Raw genomic sequence first — 21,882 nt, 5'->3', positions numbered from 1 at the left:
ATGCCAGTTTAGCATGTAAACACAAATAACAAAACACAAACTGTGTTTATTTAGGATATGTAAGTTACAGAGTGGATGTCACTTGAGGCTCCATTGCCTGGCCTGATCTGTGTGAAGGGAGCTGAGTGAAAAAGGACACACTGCCAAGGAAGCACCAGCTACATCCCCTCTGACCTCCATGCAATGCTGTAGCTGTGTTCATCCCAAAAAGTCAGATACTGCTTGTGTACACTGTCAGGAACTACTGCCAGTGTGATGCTTCACGCCCAAGCATGAAAATCAACATGTCAAAAGCTCCCTGAGAAGGAACTATAACAAAAACTTACCCTTACAATTTTATAATTACAATTTTATTTGTCCAACTAAAAATATCACAGACTAGCAAAATTCATAATAAATTATCTTCTGACAGGCCTCAATTTTTCTTACACCAATTGTATTATCTTTTGAATCTCCCAATCAACATACTGCATTGCAAATGGTTTGATCCTAATAGCAGTGAATTTTCTTCTGGACTGAATGGAGGAAGATTCCTTCCTGAACTGAAAGGGACAGTAAGCAATTCCATGGCAGTGTCAGACTATTGGCTTAATGGAATTAACTGCAGGTCTGGAAAAAAACAGATGAGTATCTTCATTGAAACGTGTTAGTTACAAGAGATGAAGCAGTTAGAAAATGTCTCATGCCAACTAAGCAAAACCAAAACCTTAATGAAGGCTGGAGCCAACGCTTACCTTAAAGCTAAAGCTTCTGGGAGAAGAGCTTGAACTGTACTGCTCAGTTTTTGCTAAGCTGCTGTAATAATTGTCTACTTTGGTATTGGCAGACTTGTTAGAAACTGGATCGTCAGTTATTGAACAGATGAAATAATTGTCTTCATCATCACTATCAGCATCAAGATAATTCCCAGAGTCCACTGGAGTCGTTCTGGCATTATCAATCCCTTCCATACGAAAAATAAGGTCCTCGTCTGCCATGTTTGCAGGAGGTTGGTTTAACTCCTGCAAGGACTGGAACACCCACTACTCCAATGCACATGCAAACAGGGGGAAGAAGCTGGCTGAGAGAGCAAAAAAGGAAAAGGTGGTTATTAAAAGAACAAATAATGCATGACACTGATGTCAGCACACTGGCAGAAAAGAAATATATTTGCATCTGGCTCTGTAAAAGTAATCCTCAATACCTACATGTAGTTTTGAACATCTCTGCTACAGCTGCTGAGAAGCAGCATTCTGGTTTTAAACTGCTACAGGACTGAGAAGATAGGAGCTTAGTATCCTTGGTTAGCTTCTCCTCTAAATGTCTTTATTCTGTCTTATATGAAATGCTGAGTTTCACAACACTAGTCTTAGAAACTTGAGAGAGTTTTACCTCAACCACCACAGTCAAATTTTCAAATCTTTTCAGGACAAGTCTTCTCAAGGATATTCTGTACAAGTTATCAGTCAAATGAATTAGAGAGTATTATAAGAACAACACAGAACATTTTACCACCATCCACAAGACTTAAATGGGCTTTTAGCTTACATACAGCCAATGGCCCACAGGCTGTTGAAAGTGTAGCACACTGCAGAAAAATGAGGTGGAGGAATGATTAAAGCCCTTGGAAGAGGTGGAAGTTCACACAGATACTCTGGAAATACTGGCATGTACAAAATAGAGGATTAGTGAGAATATTCAGAATTTGGCCCCGATTCTGGCTGAGCAATGGGATTTAATTTAAAACAGACACTTCTAAGTGTCACATTGTTTAGTTCTTCACCCACCTAGCAAAATCAGGGATTTTCTCACAGCTAGTCTAATAAAATAACCACACATCAAGGTTTTCAGTTCTGCTTTACAGTTATTCCTCAGCTCTTTGCATTTTTCAGTCTTCTTTCTGCATGAAACAGGAAGATGAATACACTCCTACAGAAGTATTCATAGCTGCTGACCTCACTGTCCAGTGAAAAAGTGGTCACCACAGAAAGAGCGCCTTAACATGAGGCAGCTTTCTCCAGCAGCACTATCTTGCTGGTTACTGCTCTTCTGACAGGGGCAGAAATTCCAACACTGCAGCCAGCAACACAGCTAACTCCAGCACTCCAGCAGGCAGCAGCTGCTCTGGAACACCACTGCTGGAGGAGGTCTCAGCCAGCTCACCTCCCTTTGCACTGGAGCAGCTCCGGCGTGCTCACCTGCTCTTCCAGCAAAGACCACGTGGGAGCTGTCGATTCTGGGAAGGTGTCACTGCACACACACCTGGCTGGGGAAGGTGTCACTGCACACACACCTGGCAGGGAAGGTGTCACTGCACACACACCTGGCTGGGGAAGGGGTCACTGCACACACACCTGGCTGGGGAAGGGGTCACTGCACACACACCTGGCTGGGGAAGGGGTCACTGCACACACACCTGGCAGGGAAGGTGTCACTGCACACACACCTGGCAGGGAAGGTGTCACTGCACACACACCTGGCAGGGAAGGTGTCACTGCACACACACCTGGCTGGGGAAGGGGTCACTGCACACACACCTGGCAGGGCAAGGTGTCACTGCACACACACCTGGCAGGGAAGGTGTCACTGCACACACACCTGGCTGGGCAAGGTGTCACTGCACACACACCTGGCTGGGGAAGGGGTCACTGCACACACACCTGGCTGGGGAAGGTGTCACTGCACACACACCTGGCTGGGGAAGGTGTCCTCAGCTGCCACTGCCATTTTTACTGTGATCATCTTAGCAGTGTGCACCGAGTGCTGGAGAACCCCTACTGCCTGTCACACACAGCCAGCAGCTGTCAAACGATGCTTCAAGGACGTGACTGTGACTAATCCAGGACATACCACCGCACTTGACAGCCCCATTACACCCAAGTGCTGTCCTGCACTCCCTTCTGCTCCTGCTGTCACACACATCAGAAAATCCATGGGGTTCAGGATAATTTGAGAAGCAGCAGCAATGCAGGAATGCGGGTTTGTGCAGCAGTGACTGCAAACATTCTGATTTCTGTGACTTGTGTAAATGAAATATCACCACACAAATCCGTTTCTATTTAAAGCTAATGGTGTTTATTAAAGTCTCTTGGTTTTTCTTGGAACCATAGTTCTTGTAAAGTACTTGTAATGTTTACTTTGGAAATGTATGTACCAAGAAGCACACTCACATAAAATGCTCTTCAAAACAGAATTCAATAACCACACTTTGAACTACACAAACACTGCTCTAAACCTCAGTTTGCTTGACAAAAAGCCTTCATCCCAAGGGTTAGAGTCTGTGCTTTTGCATTATAGCACAGAAGTTCTATTATATAGGAATTTCTGTTACTACTGCTGTTGTGTTTTGATCATTTAATCTTTAATATCCATTGCAGAAGCGTTCCTAAGGCTAAGCAACAAGGAGAGTGAGACTGCACTAAACCAACCCTGCCAGCCTGCATTATCGCACACAACCTATAATTTTAACTACCCACTCCAACCCACTTTGAAAATTTATTCAATTTTTTATCAACCTTGTACTATGTGAGTCAAAGTGCAGATAATTTAAAACACTGTTCTTAATCTGCTCTAGTCTATACTTATTTTTGTTTTTCCATTGCCTGTTTCAAGTGTTTTTCCTTCTCTTGCCTTTATACCCAAGAGCCACATGGCCAGGAGGGGCAGGAGTAGCAAGGACAACATGTGAACACAGATAAACAGCAGGGAAAATTCACATCACAGGGCTGTTAAAGCATGACTTCTTTTCTTGTAGGTGTCTGTTGTTACAAAGCACTGCTGGGTTTAGTGAGACTCTTGGCCAAAGTTCTACAGTGGCCTCAGCATCTAAACCTGCCTAAATTCATCCCAAATAGCTGAGTGATAGAAATACTACAATCAGCAAAAGAGGGAACAACTGAAGCAGGTCCCTCGTATAATACAAAATCCTTTTTGGTTTAATACCACATCAGTCAAAGCCATTTAACATGATACCTGTAAGAGTAACAAACAGGATTTTTCTAAAAAGATAGAAGTCACCTTTCAAATTAACATTCTTTTAAAGCCCAGATTCAAAATTTAACCTAAGCAACTATACAGACTATGCACCTTAAAAAGTACTATCAGCTTTATGAGCTACAGACCCAAAGCTACATAAACTTGTCCAGAACAATCCCACTAGCTATGTTAATGTCCTGTAGCATATTACAGAACTACTGTGCTTTCCAAACACCCAACTGACCACTGCAAAGTAAATGTCTGTTCTCCTCTGCACCACACACTGCAAGAAAACAGGTTCAGTGAGTCCAGGTAAAAGCTGTGATTAAAAAAACAAGATAAAAAAAACCCCAGAGATATCTCAACTCGCTATTTTTTAAACCGTGTCTTACCAAAGACAGATTTCTAATGAGAAGCCTTTAACACAGGTCCCTTCCAGTGTATCACTACCGCAAACACCACGGCACAAATCCCATTCAGTTTGCCTGCAAGCACAGCTGGGATAATATTTTTATTAGTCTGAGTGCTAGAGAGTAACAATGCAAAATTCATGAAGCAAAAGGGTGAGTTCAACTGCACCAGCTCAGAATACGAAGCATTTGAGACAAAACCCTGCGCAAGGAAACACAGCATGGCTTCAAACACACCAATGGCTTTTAGAGCTGCAGGCAGTGAGGCACAAGCACAGCCAAGTCCACCCTGCTGCCAAACACGCAAATAAACACTATGTTAAGAGGATCCAAAACACGCGGGTTGAGAAGGACAGAAAAGGAACCTCCAAGATAACTTTAAATATCCTTCCATTGCCATGAACAGACCCGTCATTTCAACTGGCTTTAAACACTCTGCACAATTACCTATCGTTGACTTTTTGTAGGCATCTGCACAGTACCCCACGCTATTAATTAAGTCCATGCGTTTATGCGGACTGAGGTATTTGAAGGTCCGAACACGAACCGTCCTGGAGCAGTCCCAAGCTGTCAGCCCCGCACACAGCAGCTGCTCCACGGTCACAGACAGTACTTGGCACTTTTAAACAACCTAAGCACCAAATTATGCGCACTGTCGTGGACAGATAAATGGACGAAACGCCAGCCTTCGGGTGTGAGCGCAGCACTGCTGCCCAATGCCACAAATCCGGTTATTTTTGGCCCGCGCAGAAGCCTGCCCGCCGGCCTTTCGCAGGCTCTGACCACCCCACCGATCGTCATTTTCCGCAATTAAAAACGCCCTTCGCGCCGCGCTTCCCGCCGCGGGCGGCGCTGAGGCAGCTTCCCACCGCCGCCAGGCCAGGCCCCGCACCGCACCGCGACGGCACCTACCGGCTTAGGAGAGCCCAGAACGGCCGCGCAGCCCCGTACGGAGCGACCCCACAACCCCGGCACCCCGCTCCAGCTGCCGCCCTGCTAAGGGAAGGCAGCGGTGGGAGGAGAAGCCGACCCGCTGAGGGGAGGGAGGAGGCGGGAGCAGCGGGGCCGCCCCTCACCGCCCGCGCCCTGGCAAGGCGCCGCCTCCCGCTCCCTCCGCGGCCCCGCGGGCGCCCGCCGCTCCTTTTCACAGCACCGCGGCGCCGGGACCCTGCCTGATACTTTATTCCAGTGAGAAAACCGAGAAAAATCTGAGCAGAAGCCCCTATCGCCCGGACAGGAAGGAGAGCGGCTGTGCAGGTCTCACACGATAGGTCTGGCGGGTGTCTGCTGCTCACAGGAGAGTCACCCAAATTTGCTTTTATTTCTGCTCCTGTTGGGCACGGAGCTGAAAGGAGGGGCTGTCCTGGGGCAGGTGCTCCCATGGGAAGCACCCGCTGCACGGCAGCCCCCCGAAGATCGCAGCCCCCCGAAGATCGCAGCCCCGAGGGAAAGCACAGGGAGCAGACGTGGGCCGCGACCACGGGGCCTGCTGCGCTTCAGGTTGGTCTTTTCAGCTAAATTAAATAGCGCTATTGCACATTTCCCTATGAGAAATGGCAGTATTATGCACCAGATTTCACGTTCTAAAAACCATGTTTTCTCAAAGCACTCACATTTGCATTTGTCCCCAGACACTGGCTTTCTGGGTTGAAAATGCCCATGTTTAATCTTTTCCTCAAGCTAGAATTTGTGGAAAATTTAAACAAAAGTCCTTATCCTTTCATGAGTTACATGGAAATTAATGTAAATAGGTTCTGGCTTAATTGTATTACTTGGCAGCCTGCAAAGAGTCTGCCTTTTTTACTGCTGTTCAATCCCTTACTCATGTAAATAATCCTCATTAGTGCTTTTTACCATGAATAGGGGTTACAGAACCGAGACTGGAAGATGTGAGTACGTCCTTCCTTCGTGACAGATGGATGGTCTCTTGCAGCATCACAGACAGAAAAATGCACATTCCCTGTGCTCTCCAAAGAGAGCAGAAAAATACTGCAGCTGAGATAATCTTCAGGAGGAAGATTACCAATATTTAATTAAAAACACACAGAGCAGATGCTCTGACTCTCTGCCAGGAAAACCCGCCATTACTTACATAAATTGAACTGTGTCTCAGCATGGGGACTGGAGGGAGCAGCACACCTGCAGGAACACCACCTGCAATTTGACTGTACCTGTAATTTTGTCACCAATTTCCAGCACCATGCTGAGGCTGCAAGCCCTGGTTTGAGAATGTCAAGCAGACACTTGACTAAGCCCCTGTTTAATGCTGCTTCCTAAGGGCACATTTTTTCTCAAATTCATGCAGAGTTTGAACTGAAACACATTGGCAACATTAGTGATTGTGCAGAAAAACTCTTGAGGTCCTAGTCATCTCCCAGCTGCAAACCACTGTGGTAAATCTTAGCAGTTATCAATAACTGAGCACTTTTGCCCTATGAGCAGCAGAAGCTGCATTTCTTCATTTTTCACTCTGCTCTCAGCCCAGCTGAGTGCCCCGAGGAGAGCAGCGCCCGCCAGGGCTGATGTTGGGATGATTCATGGCAGGGCCTGGGAAGAGCACAGACTCATCAAATGAATTCTGAAAGCCTAGAAGCAGCCAGATGTCCGGTTCCCACTGTGTGAAATTGTGTTGATACTGGCTAAAAAGTCCCCCCCTCCCAGGGTAGGCTACTGATAATGGTGAATACTGTAACTGGTGTGACACATGAGCACAACTGAACACGTCATGAGAGTAGCTCGTTTTAAACTCTGGCAAATCATGGACTCATTACGGTTGCAAAAGACCTCCAAGGTCAAGACCAACCTTTTACTGAATCCCACCACAGCTACTAGACCGTATTACAAAGTGCCACGTCTACTTGTTTTTGAACACTTCCAGGGATGGTGACTTCACCACTTCCCTAGGCACCCTGTTCCCATGCTTAACCCACTCTTTCAGTGAAGAAATTTTTCCTAATATCCAAGCTGAACCCCCCCCCCCCCACGCATCTTGGGGCCATTTCCTTTTGTCTTGTTACTTGGGAGGAGAGACTGGTCCCCATGTTGCCACAACCTCCTTTCAGCGAGTTGCAGAGAGCCTCCTTTTCTCTGAACACCCCCATCTGCTCCTCATAGGATTTACCCTCTAGACCCTTCACCAGATCTAATGGCCTTCTCTGAACACAAACTACTTGGCATTATTTTGGACTAAAAGGAACCCCACGGCTGCCTTCTGCCATAAATCCTCATGGAGAATGTTCTGCTCTATTAGGAACATAGGTTATGCCTTATCAAGCTACACATTTCTCATGCTTTTAAATAAGCCAGCTCTGCTACCCCAGTGCAAGGGTGCACTTATTCCCAGGTTTAAGCCTGGAGCTTTGCTTCTATTCTCTGTAACATTTTGTTAAAAGAACAATCAGTGATGATGGAAAAACTAAAGATGTTGAAATCAGGCATTAGCCCAGACATGCTGTATCTTCTAGTTTTAGTTTTCTATTTATACATTATGTGTGATATCCTTTACACTTAAAAGAGTTTGATTCAGTTTTTTTTTTGTTGTTTGAAAATACTAAAAATTAAATTTCAAATGGCAACCTAGGGAATCTGTGACCTGCAAGTCTAGTATGTTATTCTTCCATTGAGTATGTTCAGCACTGCATGTATTTTTTTTCCAAGAGCACTATAGCTTGTAAAGTTTCAGTAAGCTCATTTTAAACAAGGTTTCCTTTAGAAATCATTGTTCTAAGAAACTGTGTTTTTTGAAAGGAAAAAGGAAAGGACACCCCATATGATATTAACTTTCAGAGCAATTTTATTCTACATTCGTTTAAATCTGTAGATTTTAAAATTGCCTTTAAATCAATTTCCTGACAATTTTTGCCCTCATACTCCTATGGCAATTTGGTCTTACAAGGTAGATCAAGTTGGTCATAAGCGTCACCTCCAGTGAGGAGGTGCATGTAACACACATCCCTGAAACTTCCTGGGGCACCAATGCATGACTTTCTATGGGAAGGAGGGCAATGGTGGACATAATTTCTCCATATTGTTTTAATTGCATTGCATTTAGTCTTGATATTTTTACCTCTGTCCACAAAATAATTATACAAATTTCTCCTGCAGGCCTCCCAGAACATGAGAACTCGTCTTTCCACTCACCAGTGACTGAATCTGGCTCTGGTTGCCAAAGCCAGCTCTCTCGTTGAGGTGGACAGGGAAAGCACCTACCTGCCCACACCCTGAGCCCAGCTGCAGGTAAGAGAGGCACCGACGTGGCAGGACAACAATCTGTGTACGGGCAGCCCGACCACCAGCTGCCAGCGAGATAAAGGCGGTGGGGCCTCCCGTGTTGGGTGGGAATGGTTCAGCTGAGGACACACTGCAATGCCAAGCGAGCAGCTGCCTGGGAAGGTCACTGACCTCGCAGCGAGCTGGCAGCTCTTGGGCAGCACGTGTGCTCTGGTGGGCCAGAGAAGGCAGTGGGTGCTTGATAGGGGGCAGGACGGACCCTCTTCCTGGCCGGGAGCTGTGTGCACACCTGCCATCGCGGCTGCGAAGGCACCAGCCAGGGGCTGCCCTCTACCCTGCGTGACCACGGCACGGGCAAAGCCCTCCCGAGGACCAGCTGGAGCTGATCCACCACAGCCGCGGCTGCTGTGCGCCTCAGACCGCGCCTTGCCGAGGTGCGGGCCTGGGCCTGCCGCGGACAAAGTGCCCCGAGGCGCAGCCCGATGGCCCCAAAGGCCCTGGGGAGGAAGGGGCCGAAGCTCAAGGTGGGGCCGAGGCTCAAGGTGGGGCCGAGGCTCAAGGTCCGGCCAAACCCGGGAGAGGGAGCCGGAGCCCCGCTGCGAGCCCTGGCCAGCGGCCGCTCGTCCGGCTGGGCGCGGGGCCACGTGCGCAGGCAGCGCCGGGCGCGGGGCGGCGGCGCCACCTGCCGGGCGGGGCCGGGGACTGCGCTAGGCCGGGCCCGGCAGCGCCGCCGCGGGCACGGAGAGTGCGGGGCCGGGGCCGGCGGCAGAAGCGGCGTTCGCGGGGCGCTGCAGGCGGTGTGGTGCCGCGGACACGGATTGACAATCTGCACAGATTGAAGGAAAGAACGGCGGCGCTGCCCCCGTCAAAGAGGCCTGGCGAGCGGGTAAGCAACCAGGCGGTAGCGTGGCCGAGTGGTCTAAGGCGCTGGATTTAGGCTCCAGTCATTTCGATGGCGTGGGTTCGAATCCCACCGCTGCCAAGCTGTTTTGCTCCCTCCGGGGCGGCTCCTTTTCGCCACCCGCACAGCGGGAGCGCGGGAGCTGCGGCGGGGGCGGCCCGGGGCCGGCACGGTACGAGCGGCTCTGCCCGGGCCGGGCACGGCGCCCCGCGGGCCGTGGATGCCTGGGGGTTGTCGGTCACAGTCGTTAAAACCAATATTCTAGAAAGCTGTGATACGAACTAGAGAAAAAGGATTATCCACTGTGTGAGTCTCTTGCTTTAAGAATAAAACGAGAAACACTGTAATTTTCAGGGGTTCTGCCTTTCCACGCTGCTTTTGGGTTACAGCACCCCGACCCATGGGCCTGGCACCTGGGTTTTGTGGCATGCCCTAGACTCTCGTGGAGGGGAGGCGGCAGTGTTCGCACCCTCTCCAGAGTTCTCAAACCCGTCCATGATTACTCCCCTCCAGACCATAATTTCTGAAGCTCTCATCCCTAGTCTTTTCCCAAAATCTCTACTGTTCGCATGTTGCTCTTGGTTGTTCTCTCTCTATGTTACAGGTTGGAAAGATGCAGATGGGAAGGAGATTTCTCTGATAAATTCCCACCGTGAGTGGTGGATGGGAAGGAGCTGGAGCCTCCCAGACCGTGCTTTAGGTCCATTTTAGCTGAACAGTAATGTGAAAAGCACATTGTTCACTTTAGCTGCTGCAGGGATTTGCTCAGTACAACTTCAGAAATTCGGTGCCAAAACAGACTTCTGCTTTAAGTTCCACTTAAAGCAACTTAAGGAGCAGCTCAAGTGTGTCAGTTGTTGCCCTTAACTATAGGAGGTGAAGGAAGCTGTACAAAGGTCTGTGCAACCCATAGTAGCAGATTCCTCTACTGTGACATAAAGACACTTAACTAATGTAACTTACTTAGTAACTTCCAATTTAACTAAAATACCCAGTTTTGACCTGTGAAAAACCCTGCCATCACATACTCGCAGCTCTGCACCAGGGGCAGGGCAGGGAGCAGCTCTGGGAAATTGTGCAGAAGCACAGCATGGACTTCAGCAATGTTTCAAGTACACTTTTATTTTCCCTCAGATGTGGTGCTAGAGGTAATTAATGAAATCACACAGTGTGAAGTCTCTGTAGGCCTGGTGTGTGTTATTTGCAGTAATCTGTTCTGTCTGTGCCTTTGCTTGTTCCTCTGTTCCCCAAGGCAGTGAGCCATGACAGAAGCTGTGGTCAGTCTTTCTCCTTATTGCAGCCATTTTTCTTCACTGGTGAAGCACTGCAGGCTATCTGCAGCTCTTGTTTTTTCTTCAGGTTCTCATTTAGTTCAGCAATCAATTTGGAAAGCTGTTGTTTTGGTTTGAAATAGAGGCAACAATCTTGACTCTGATTGTGTTTGGCAATTATTGTTTACTGTATTTTAATTTCTCAGGTCCAGCCACTCATCTGTTATGTTTTTGTTTGTAAATTCAAAAGTAGCTGCCTGTTTGTTGCACTGAGCCAGTAACTATTGTAAAAGTTAGAATGATCTGGGTAGCAATACTGTGACCGTGCAGTTTATGCAGGTCAGTGTCGTCTTTCTTTAAAAAAATGCAAAACTGAAAGGTTATTAAGTTTTAAAGAAAGAAAAACCAAAATTAAAGTAACAATTAAAGTAAGCAAAATATTGAGGAATGGTTGATAATTCGAGGGTTGTGGCCTGGATTCAATGTAGTGGTCCACAGAGTCAGCAAAGTCAAACTTCCGTGGGCGGTACCCCAGCTGAGCCTGTGCCTTGTCTATTCGAAATGTGTGAGTTACAGAAATGTTCTGTACCTGCAGGGCAAAAGAGTCAACATACAAAGGAATGCCTACACAGGCAACTGGAACACACTGTAAATAGCAGCAAAGACACAGTTAGAGGAGATGTAGAATACAAAAAACCCCACAACATTATATCAATGTCCTATGAGTATTGCACACATTATTTTTAAAATTGTCCACTCAAAAGGAGATTCATGAAAGCACAAAGAGACATTAAAAATGCAAAGTAGAATCTGTAAATGTCTACGAAAAATGTTCTGCAAGTGTTCTCTTGCTTTGGTACTCAGAGAGTCAGATCAAAGCCATCTCATAGGTTCCTAAAGGCCCAGCCAAGTCATACAGGTCACTGACCCTTGGATGAGGGGAGCTGAAGAAGCCTCTCCCAGATTGCAAGCATAAGCTCTTTTCAAAAATCATGGCAACCAAGCACAATATATTACCTAAACTGTACACAATGCACATATTTGCCCTGGAAACTGGAGGCTGAGGTAGCACTGGGTGGATTTTACTTTCTACTGACTGAAAGTCTCCCTCAGATTAACACATATGGATCCCATGGGAATTAAGGAAAGTTTACAAACGTAGACTTTACCTCATTTCTGGTCAGCAGTGGGGGTAGGTCAACAACTGGTTTCAGAATGGCATGAAGGTGTTCCATGAATGTGGCTGCATAACAAAATGTTTCGATTTGAGGTAAGAACTGTGAATTGCTTTGCCATTGTGGTTGTGACATATCTCACACTGTAAATGCTCACTAAGGATAATCACAGACCTGAGAGTTCAGGGCACCATTACTAACACCATCTAACTGCTTGCTCACAAGGGGCTGGATTTAATCTTAATTATCGTGCTTGTGGAAAAAGGATTTGGAAAAGGGAAAAAAAGTTGGGCACAGCTCTAGTGAAAAGGTCATGAGGCTTCATACAAAATATGTCAACAGAGAACTCAGTTGGATTCTGTCTGAGCTGCACGGGGGGGTTGATTCTGGAGAGAGCAAGACATTTATCCGTGCAGCAAAGCAGATACTCTTCTGCATATTTCATAAAGTCATGGAGTTTTACATTTAACTTTTTGTATCATTAACTCCACAAAGTTATACGTCTGTTAGGTCCTACATAAAACCTGTTTTAATGAGACTTGACTAGAGATCATTCTGGTTTCAACATACTGCACAGAGGTGAGTTTTACATTGCTGAACACTAGGTGAGCACACGGCATATTATTTTTATACACGAAAAGGAAAATTGTGGGCAAATAAAATAATATTATATTACAGTTAGGAATGAGAGTAGCATGAACAGGAAAGAGAAATGTTGATAAAGTATTTTACCTGATGCATAGACTAAGCAAGTAGGAATACGTATCCATGGCTTACTGCAACCTAATCTTTCAAACTGAAAAAGATTTAAAAAAACAATGAAAAACCCCAGAAACTTCAAACAAGTTTTAAAGTTTCAATATAGAAGATATTTATGGAAATATTTACTGTTAAAACAGAAAAATTAATCATAGCTCTTAGTATTTATTATTTTTCATTTTTTAAGGAGATGCCAGTTAAATGTCACCCACAGAATGTATGTCATTTTCGTATCTTAAAAGAAGGAAGGAAATTACAATAATTAATCAAAATGTCCTGGTGTGCTGATACCTAATTTAACATCATGACATGTTTATGATTTTGAGCCTATCATGAACAACAACATGGTATTTTGAAAAGAATGAACATTTATATTTTTTGCCCACCCAAAAGATCAGTTATTCCCATCTGCATGCCCCATAAGTTAAGACAGGTACAGCTCAGGACAGGGTGCTGGTGGTCCTTTGGTCTCAGAGAGGACGGTTGCTTTAATGTAGTGTTTTGGGTGGGCTTTGTTACAGTGCTGATCACACTGAAATTCAAGCAGGAATTAAACCCACATTCAATTCCACATGGAACTCTCACACCCAAAGCAAACATACAAAATGTAGCACGCACACAAAAGCTGGAGTTGCATACAGTTAAAGAAATTAATGTACTTGGAGATCAGTATTGCACGTACAAGTGGAGTTAGCCATTCAAAAAGGTTGGATTTTTCACCATCATGAATGAAATACACCTGGCCACTCTGTTAAAGAGGCAGAGAGGAGACAAGTCAGTAAAAATAATACTGCATATATATTGACTTCTTTTTCTTTATCTCACCCCTTATGAACAACTTAAAAATAATACAGCAATATCAAATATGAGTGGGTGCACACACAAGTCACAAACTCTCTGCTTGTTTCACTCAGGTGCACTGCTGTGTGCAACAGAATTGGTGAACAGGTGGTTTATGTGGTTAACGTGCCTTGGAATAAATGGTTTATTACAGCTGTGCCTGTTCAGAGTGGCTGTACTGACTGCAGAGACACCACTGGAGCTGGTGCTGGATCTCACTGGTGCTGCTGGTACGTGTCCATCAAAGAGTGGGACACGTTCTGCTCTGGGTCTAGTTAAGGCTCACTGGAATCCAGAAGACTCCCGTGTAGCCATGGTCTGCATTCCTGCTTTCCTTTTGCTTTCAGGGTTTTAGAAAAAGTAGTTTCATCTACTTTGAACCCCTTTCTAATATACTCTCAAGACAATGCTTCTAGGTGATTAAAAACCTGTATTTACAAGGAGGAAAACAGTTGTGACTGTTTTTGAAAGCAATGAACCCAAATGAAATGTGCCTCTGTTAGCACATGGTATGGGAAGAACTGACCATCACAGTTCAGAACATTAAATCTGGACCTGTACGGGGGAACAGGATTAATCTGCCTGAACTTCCACTTTCATTTCCAACATAGCAAACATTCTTTGCTCATCTTCCAGAAATTACAAATATTGCATTTTAAAAATGCAAAGATGGAGACATTCTTACAGAACTGAATATTCCATCTCTTAACCAACACCAGCAGCCAGCACTGTGCCCCATCCTACCTTGCTCACAGCACATTGATCAGGTGAAAACACAGACAACAACACAAGCTGCAGGACAATAACTCTAATTACTGCAGTGGTTGCTATAGCACAGGATACAGTGGCAGGATCCACTGTCAAATGGTGATTTTACTGTGTACTTACAGCTATGTAGTTCTTTTCAGGTGTGAGAGCTTCAGCAGCTAGAATATGAGCTTGTACAAAATTCTCTACATGTATCCAGTTCATTTTAACAGTAGGGTCCCCAAACTTGAAGCTAAGTAACCTTCTCTCAATAATCTTCTGGAGATATAAACAAACATGAAACCATAAGAAAATGGATTTTAGAATGAGGTAAAGTGTACTTTCTTGTCCAGCTAAATGTAGGTTTAGCTCTACTTAAAAAAAAATGAAATACATTAATAAATTTAAATATTCAAGGGAACTGCTCCTGAGAAAATGTCAAAAGGTGTATTGCAATATGTCCTGAATTTACAAAAAATACAAGGTCTGTTCTAGGGCTAAGTAAAATACTGTATGGAAAGGTAAGTTACAGTTCTGAGTGGATCAAAAGTATTCACTAAATTGGATCAAATTTAAGAAATAGCTTTGGCTAGGAAAAACTGGAAGATACACTTTGGCTGGAAGGAAAGTGTCCCAGTTTTCAATGAACAGGTAAATTTTAGAAACTGCAGAACATGACATTTGCATAATGCCTTAAAATTGGCTCAAAACAATAAAGCTAAAAATCAAATAGAAATTTTATAATATTATATTTTAAAAGGGGCTAAAATAAAATCTCAGATTTAACTAAAATTATATTTTCCATTCCTAAAATTATTTACAAGATGATAACATATAATTTGGCTGACTGCAATATAATTTCCTGTGTCAGCCACAAACCAAAAATATCTATTATATAGTCAACTTGAATCTATTATTTCCTGAAAACTGTGTATAACTTTATATTACACTAATTCTTTTAAAATAACTGGCTCACAGAATTCTGCAGGGCTCATGTTCTAAACGTCATCTGTTGGCCCGGCAGTTTAAAAGCAAGTGAAAAAGAGTAAAATGTGAACACCTCAGCTGCTGCCCTTTGGTGACCTGTTGTACCAGAGGGTATTTCCAGCTCTGGAACCTGCTTCATTGGACAGTGAAAGCTGTTAATAGTTGAGACTGGAAATAAGATATTTTGCTGTATCTCTTTTCATTAATATTTAAAACCATTTGGTGTAAGTTGCATGTAAACAGACATTTGAAATATCATGGATTGGCCTGAATCTTACAGGAATCATTAAATTATAAAGCTAGATTTTCATGTGTTTGTATTTAATTTAAAATAAAAAATAGGCTTTTTAAATCTACACTTTACAGATATAACGCTTGTTAGAAAAAGTTATAATATCCTCAGTAGATGATTGAATTGTTGAATGGCTACCCAGTAAGATCAGTCAATTTATAATACAAATAAGTGATTCTCCTTCCAGCTTTTTACCCATATCATAGAAAACCCTGCTGGTTAAAAAATTCAGGCGACATACTGCTAGCCTTGGCAAATGTCTCTGCTCTTCTGGTCCATAGATTCCTGGTGGGCGAAGAACACATGTGTGGAGTATTCCACCTCCTAGAACATGGGATAAGATCATTATGAAGAGACCTTCACATCACTACATTGGATCTTTGTTTGCATGAACCAAAGGCTCAGGCAGCAGAACGTACTCTAAATTCATTTCACTACCTTAAAATGCAATATATACCAAAAGGTGCTGCATTAGGAGTCAGATAATAAGATGGGAGAATCAGATCATGCAAATTAGCAAGAAAAGATTCAGAGAAGTCCTGCAAGCATAGTTGTGTTTCTAGAAAATACCAGCTATTTAAAAATCTCTTTCTAATCAGTCCCTTGTCCCTGTGCCAGAGCAGTGAATGAATGTGTTGGCTGTGGTGATGAGTTCACTGAAGTGAGCAGGTTGTTCGAAAATACATTGGATAGTGGAATGAAACCAACTAATCCCCCATAAAATTATTGATGGGATGCAGTGGCCTGTTAGCAGTACAAGGTAGAGCTGAAAGATTCCCTCAACAGCAGGTGCAGCTCCCACTGGAGTGAGGTAGAAGCTCTTGACAATTTCAGTGGGATCATAAAAATCAAATATTCCCATGTACATCAGTTGGCCGTTTCATCATCTGCTAATAACTGTTCTTAATAGTACTTGTAAACATATAAAATAGTCATAACATGTAAACATATAAAATAGTCAGTCCTGCTGTGGCACAGAATCAAAATGGGACATTTGGTTCTATTTCATTGACAAATGCAGAACTGTTTATTGGTCCTGTAATTAGGAGAGGCTTTGATGTGAAGAGCTGCTAAGGAAATAAAGGGGAAAAAAACCTTTTCTTATTTTGAACAAAATAATTTTGGTGGGATGGGGTTCCCATCAAGGACTTTCTATCTGTTATAGCCCTCTGCAAGTATCAAGTGAAGAGTCTTTTCTGTAAGTTGTCCACAGCTAAATTTAGTTCAGTATCACTTGGTCACATAGAATCATGTTGCACTTTACATTAATTTGTTTTGCACTGGCAGTTATAGTATCTCACAGGTGAGCTTAAGTATTCAAGTGTATAACTGGCTTCCTCAACATGGAAAACTTTGGGAAGCACTAATAAATAATTCCAGGCCCTAGGCTCAGGTACCTACTTCAGATTTTAATATATAACTTGAGGGGCTGTGTGGATGTAACAATTTAATCAGCATTCGTGTTTTACATATGTTGCATGAGACAGTGACATTAAACACTTGTTTCTGTTTAATTTATAGCTGTCTTATTATTTTTCATTGACATACTGAACTTACTGCTACCATGCTAAAACCTTTTACAGACATTGCGGGAAAAGTTATTTTTAAATGAAAATACTTTAATTTGTGAGAGGGGTTTGGTAACTTAATTTCATAACTGGTGGGCAATCTTGTCCACTAAGGATTGATACAGGACACAGGACTTTGGGGAGGAACAAGAAGAGGAGGAGTAAATTCTGAATATATAAATTCATAAATTATGAATTCATGCTCAGACAAAAGTACCTTCTAGTGAAGATCCATTTGCTGCTAGTACCATTTGTTCTGCAATCGATTTGGTTCTGGAATAGTGGTCAACGAGCTACAGAGAAAAAGCAAATACATTTGTATCTGTTCCTGAAATGATGGGACAGAGAGGCATCTCTTCTTCACTAGTTTTCACTTAGCAGATGGCAACAAATACCTCAAAATACAGAAGTTGTGAGGTATTGGGTTTGGAATAAAACACATGTATATTTCTAGGGTAAGGAAGCATTTCTGTATATTCAAATCAGGTTAATTAATTTCAGCACATTTGAGAAGCAATAAATATATGTATGCTTTGAATGCTGCCAGGAATGTAATTGATCACTACTTTGTAATCTGGATTTCTTCTTCAGGTAACGGAAAAGTCAAAAGCCAACTTTTGAAGTCCTTGCACTTGGTCTGAAGTATCCTGCACACTTCCATGTGGCATTGTCCCAGAGAAAGTGTTATTTAAAATGTTATTAAAAATATTAATATTTTATCTCCATCTCTACTTCTTGAAAGATTGTGAAGTACCTGATAGAGAGAGGAGGGACACAAAAAACAACTGTGTACACAAAGCAGCCAGAAGTACTTTCTTTTTTTTAATCAAATGCAATAAAACCATATAAAAATAGGCTGCTTTTCCAGATCAGCTCTACCTATATGTCATCCTCTAAGGGAAAACCAGAAAAATCATGTGGATAATAAATAGCTAAAGAGGAACCAAGCCATACAACAGAATGCTCCTGTCCAAGTGTAATATCCCTGATGTTAATGCAGCACTGTGGGAGTTATTTTCCAAAATCAAGGCCTTAATAGGAAAACAAAGAATTATATACTTTGATGTACATAAAACTGATGTGCCAAGGTTGTAAATAGCATCTTCAAAGAGTGTAAAGAGTTTTCTTTTTTCTTTCATAGAATGACAAAATGGTTTGGGTTGAAGGGGATTTCAGCGATCATCTCGTTCCAGCCCCCTCTTCCATGGGCAGGGACACCTCCCACTAGACCAGGTTGCTCAAACTCTCATCCCACCTGGTCTTTCTTGTGCCTGGATGCTTGCATCAGGCTAAACACTGTCATAAAAACTCCAGGCTTTTTCAGAAACGTGGAAGTAAACAGAGAAATTTGAGAATACAATACAACAAAATACCTTGTCAATTGGGAAATATGGCAAAGATTCTTCATCCCCATCTTCAATAGGAAGCCCTCCAAACACCACATTCACTGAGCTGGTGTAGACCAGCCGAGGGATATTTTGTTGTTTGCAGGCTGCAGCAATGAATAATTAATTATTTTAGTGAAAATTTATTTGGGAAAAAAGTTTGTGTGCCATTTTTACTAAGAAAGTGTCAAATCTTCAAAGAGAAAATCCTCCCATTCTGTGACTGGGTGAGCTGAAATGCAGAGCATATTTAAAGGGAAGACATCAGTGTAGAAGCAAGCGATTTACTCGCTGGCACATCCTACGCTGGGTGCCAGCACACCTCAGGAGAGCTCCTCCAGCCTGCTGGGCATCAGGACACAAGTCCTTCTGCTTCAGGGGCTGCCCACTGCCTGTGCACAAGTTGCTAGCAAGCAGGTTAACTGCTACAAAATACACAGGGAATTGGTTAACTCCTTACATGGATACAGCTTCGGACATCAGTCAAACAAGGTGTTGAAAAGCTGAAGTAGTTGAACTACAGTGCTGGCTCTCATATCACACCTTGTAGCAGAATTGAGCATAACCCCCCCTGCCCCGTGACATGTTTCCTCATTTTCTGCCAGCAATGTCAAGTACTTGGTGACAGATAGAGTGTGCCAAAAAGGCCAACTGGCTTTCTCTAAATGGGATTTGATGTTTGATATGCTGTACTAACACCCAATGGCACAGTTAGATACATACCATTAAGGATGAATCTTGTTCCATTGATGTTGACAGTTTCAATCTCTTTTTTATGCAACTAGGAAAAGGAAAAAAAAATATTCATTTTATAGTAATAATACATATTCAATTCAATAGGGGGATGAATGTCCCCAAATAAACATAATTTAGTGCTTTGATTATTAAAAAGGCCATTTAGACTGTTGTTTCAGACTAATCATTACTTTTAAACTATACCTGTATTTTTCCTGTATTTTTACAGACTAGTCTGCTTGAAGCAAAGAAAATTGTAGTGCTTCTAAAAATATATGTCCACTTATTACATATCTTGCAGCAGTATGCTAAATATCTGTGTTTCAGTAGCACTTTAGTGATCAGTTGCCTCTAAACAGAGCAATTCAAATTATGCATTGCTCAGTGGCAAACAACTTCGAGTGAGCTGTTCTATCCAGACAGGGTAATTACTGAAGTTCCTCTTATTAAATAAAGTAAGAAAGAGGTGTGTTTGTGTGTGGATGTGTGTGGATGTATGTGCTTGTAACTCTAATTATAAAATTGTGACTCAGAGTCCTACATCAAGTGCATTTGTACAGCTTTTTACCCAATAGCGAACAATTAAAGACTTCAAATATTGATATAATTCAGATATATGAAATAATTTATAATTCAGTTAAGGTTTTATTCCTCTTAATGACCATACACCTAGGAGATCCATGTGAAGGTTTAGGGAAGAATCAGGGTTTTGGAGCGAAGCACCCTCCCTTGTCCTTCAGTTTGTCTTCACTGTATTTCAGAACTTCTCAATGCCATTTCCATCTCAAACACCTTCCCAGGGTGCTGGTGGAACCTCTAATGGAGAGGAAACCACTGCAAGCAGCCTGCTTGCACATGGCACTCCAGTTTGCACAGAGCAATTTATCAAAAGACTAGGGCAATATGAAGAGATGAAACGTGTCATGCAGTGTTACAGCATCAAAGTCTCTCACCCTCCACGTGGGCAGTCACACAGAAAGAAACCAAAACTCTGTGGACTCACCTGCTCTGTTCCTGACATTCCATATGAAGCTACGTGAAACACACAGTCAGCCCCTTCACAGACTGCCAATATGGCACTGTAATCCCTGATATCTGTCTGTAATACATAAGAAAAAATATTTGGACATGAGAGCAAAGCTAAGTATTTGTCATACAGTGGGTTAGCACAGAGGGAATCCATTTACAGAATGGATATATAGAACTGTTCTGGCTGTACACCTATCTTGGGATTCAAAACTGGGTACTCCTCCCTACTTGCTGATAATTATACTTTTCTTCCATAGAACTCAAAGAACTTTAAAGACATTCATTAAGGTTCACAATAGTCCTGTGTTTATTCTACAGGTGGTTAAACTAAGGCCTAGATGAAGGCAGGATCCTGAGGAGTCAGGGGTGAAACTGTTCCATGCATTACAGGTTTTGCTGGTTTCCTTATTTCAGATATACTAAAATCTATTCACCAAAACTCATGTGGGATGTTCACACAGTTAAAAAGGTTACTGAAATTTGAAATAATCAGCAATTAGGTATTTGGATTCTGTGAAAACTAGGAAGACCTTATGGAAAAGGCAAATGAACTAACTTTGACTGTTGGGAAGATATTATTTATCATACCTGCATCCACACCGCTCCATTGGGAATCGCCCACAAAGGCTTGTGTATGTCACACAGAACAACAGAAGCTCCTATGTTGGCAAGAGCACATCCCAGCTTGTATCCACAATAGCCACCGCCTCCTGTCACCACGGCTCTCATACTGGTTTTATTGAGTGTTCCAGCATGTTTGCTCTGTTTGCAGTCAGAGATTCGGCAATATGGTATTGCTACTTCGCTCATTTTTGGTTTTGTGTCAAGGAAATACTGCCCAGCACTACCAGATACAAGTAAAAATCCCTTCTACATGGTGAAAATTGCTCCATAGCACTCCTGGATGCAGACAATTTCAGGGAGTTTCATGTTGACAAAATCTAGTCACAGCAGCAAAATCTGGCTTTAATGCAGCCTGCCTAAGAGAGATAAAGACAAAAGCAAACCAAAATTTACAGTCCCTAGTTTACTGCCAAGACAGACATCTGAGAGAAGTGGTATTTCCAGCTTCTAAGTACCAGTAACTAAACATAAATTAAGAATACACTGAGTTGTTATCATTTGCAGTGCTGGAGTGAGATAGATGAGGATTTCAGGAGGGAAGAGGGATGCCTGATCCTTATGTTATAACTCTAGAAGGTGTATCAGAGAACAAGGCTATCAAATCCCTTGCTTTCGAGGGGAACTCGAATAAAATAGCTGCTATGCTACAGAAAGGGTGAATAACTGCATTAAGAAAAAAGTAACAGTGAATCACTTATTTTCTGAACATGGGGGTTCTTGCCCTTCTAGGGGTTCCTCACCGGCAGTCAGGACATTTCAGAGGCTGTGGCTACCCACTCTCTCCGACACCCAGTCCCTGCCCCGGCCGCAATTAAACATTCAAAGCCACCCGAGCCCCGCCGGGGCTCTCCGCATCTCACTTGCAAATGGGCCGGGCAGCGGCGCAGGGACTCGTGCTCGGGCCGGGCCCCCGCCCGACCCCCGGCCTCGGGCGGCGCCGTTGGCGCCGTTGGGGCCGGCCGCGGGAGCGGCTCC

At 43.4% G+C, this 21,882-nt stretch overlaps 2 protein-coding genes and 1 non-coding gene across 8 annotated transcripts in view; 1 reads left to right on the top strand and 2 right to left on the bottom strand.

Moving 5' to 3' along the window:
• Positions 1 to 8,520, bottom strand: part of EEF2K (eukaryotic elongation factor 2 kinase) — a 29,928-nt gene extending 21,408 nt beyond the window's left edge. For 3 of the 5 annotated variants that reach the window (XM_068206945.1, XM_068206950.1, XM_068206949.1), the window contains exons 1-2: positions 5,277 to 5,390; positions 735 to 1,056 (exon numbers count right to left, since the gene is read on the bottom strand). In XM_068206945.1, the coding sequence (XP_068063046.1) occupies positions 735 to 977 (243 nt within the window). In that variant the 5' untranslated portion in view covers positions 978 to 1,056; positions 5,277 to 5,390. Of the gene's footprint in view, positions 1 to 734; positions 1,097 to 5,276; positions 5,391 to 8,504 lie in introns of those variants that run through there. The other 2 variants (XM_068206947.1, XM_068206946.1) reach the window with 2 other exon arrangements.
• Positions 8,521 to 9,494: 974 nt separating this feature from the next.
• Positions 9,495 to 9,576, top strand: TRNAL-UAG (transfer RNA leucine (anticodon UAG)). Its single transcript has one exon. It is a non-coding gene; the product is annotated as a tRNA-Leu (tRNA).
• Positions 9,577 to 10,597: 1,021 nt separating this feature from the next.
• LOC137483660 (putative short-chain dehydrogenase/reductase family 42E member 2) lies at positions 10,598 to 21,792 on the bottom strand. 2 transcript variants are annotated; one of them, XM_068206940.1, is made up of 12 exons: positions 21,648 to 21,792; positions 20,872 to 21,263; positions 20,258 to 20,353; positions 19,243 to 19,300; positions 18,508 to 18,626; positions 17,352 to 17,427; positions 15,808 to 15,890; positions 14,429 to 14,566; positions 13,383 to 13,448; positions 12,674 to 12,737; positions 11,936 to 12,009; positions 10,598 to 11,355 (listed from the first exon to the last, which is right to left on the bottom strand). In XM_068206940.1, exons 2-12 carry the CDS (start codon positions 21,091 to 21,093, stop codon positions 11,107 to 11,109), a joined length of 1,245 nt encoding a protein of 414 aa, XP_068063041.1. In that variant the 5' UTR covers positions 21,094 to 21,263; positions 21,648 to 21,792; the 3' UTR covers positions 10,598 to 11,106. The 2 variants fall into 2 exon arrangements, with proteins under 2 accessions (XP_068063041.1, XP_068063042.1); XM_068206941.1 differs by having other exon boundaries at positions 20,872 to 21,259; positions 21,648 to 21,780.
• Between the last annotated feature and the right edge of the window lie 90 nt (positions 21,793 to 21,882).

The sequence above is a fragment of the Anomalospiza imberbis genome, chromosome 16, assembly GCF_031753505.1.
Source record: "Anomalospiza imberbis isolate Cuckoo-Finch-1a 21T00152 chromosome 16, ASM3175350v1, whole genome shotgun sequence".
Lineage (NCBI taxonomy): Eukaryota > Metazoa > Chordata > Aves > Passeriformes > Viduidae > Anomalospiza > Anomalospiza imberbis.
The sequence above is the reverse complement of the archived record's forward strand: the minus strand, read 5'-3'. Positions and strand labels throughout refer to the sequence as shown.

Excerpts from the sequence above, each read along its gene's own strand:
- LOC137483660 (XM_068206940.1), bottom strand. The coding sequence starts at position 21,093 with ATGAGCGAAGTAGCAATACCATATTGCCGAATCTCTGACTGCAAACAG. Across the intron at positions 19,301-20,257 it reads GAATGTCAGGAACAGAGCAG|TTGCATAAAAAAGAGATTGA; the intron begins GTGAGTCCACAG and ends TCCTTTTCCTAG. Across the intron at positions 18,627-19,242 it reads AACAAGATTCATCCTTAATG|CCTGCAAACAACAAAATATC; the intron begins GTATGTATCTAA and ends TCATTGCTGCAG.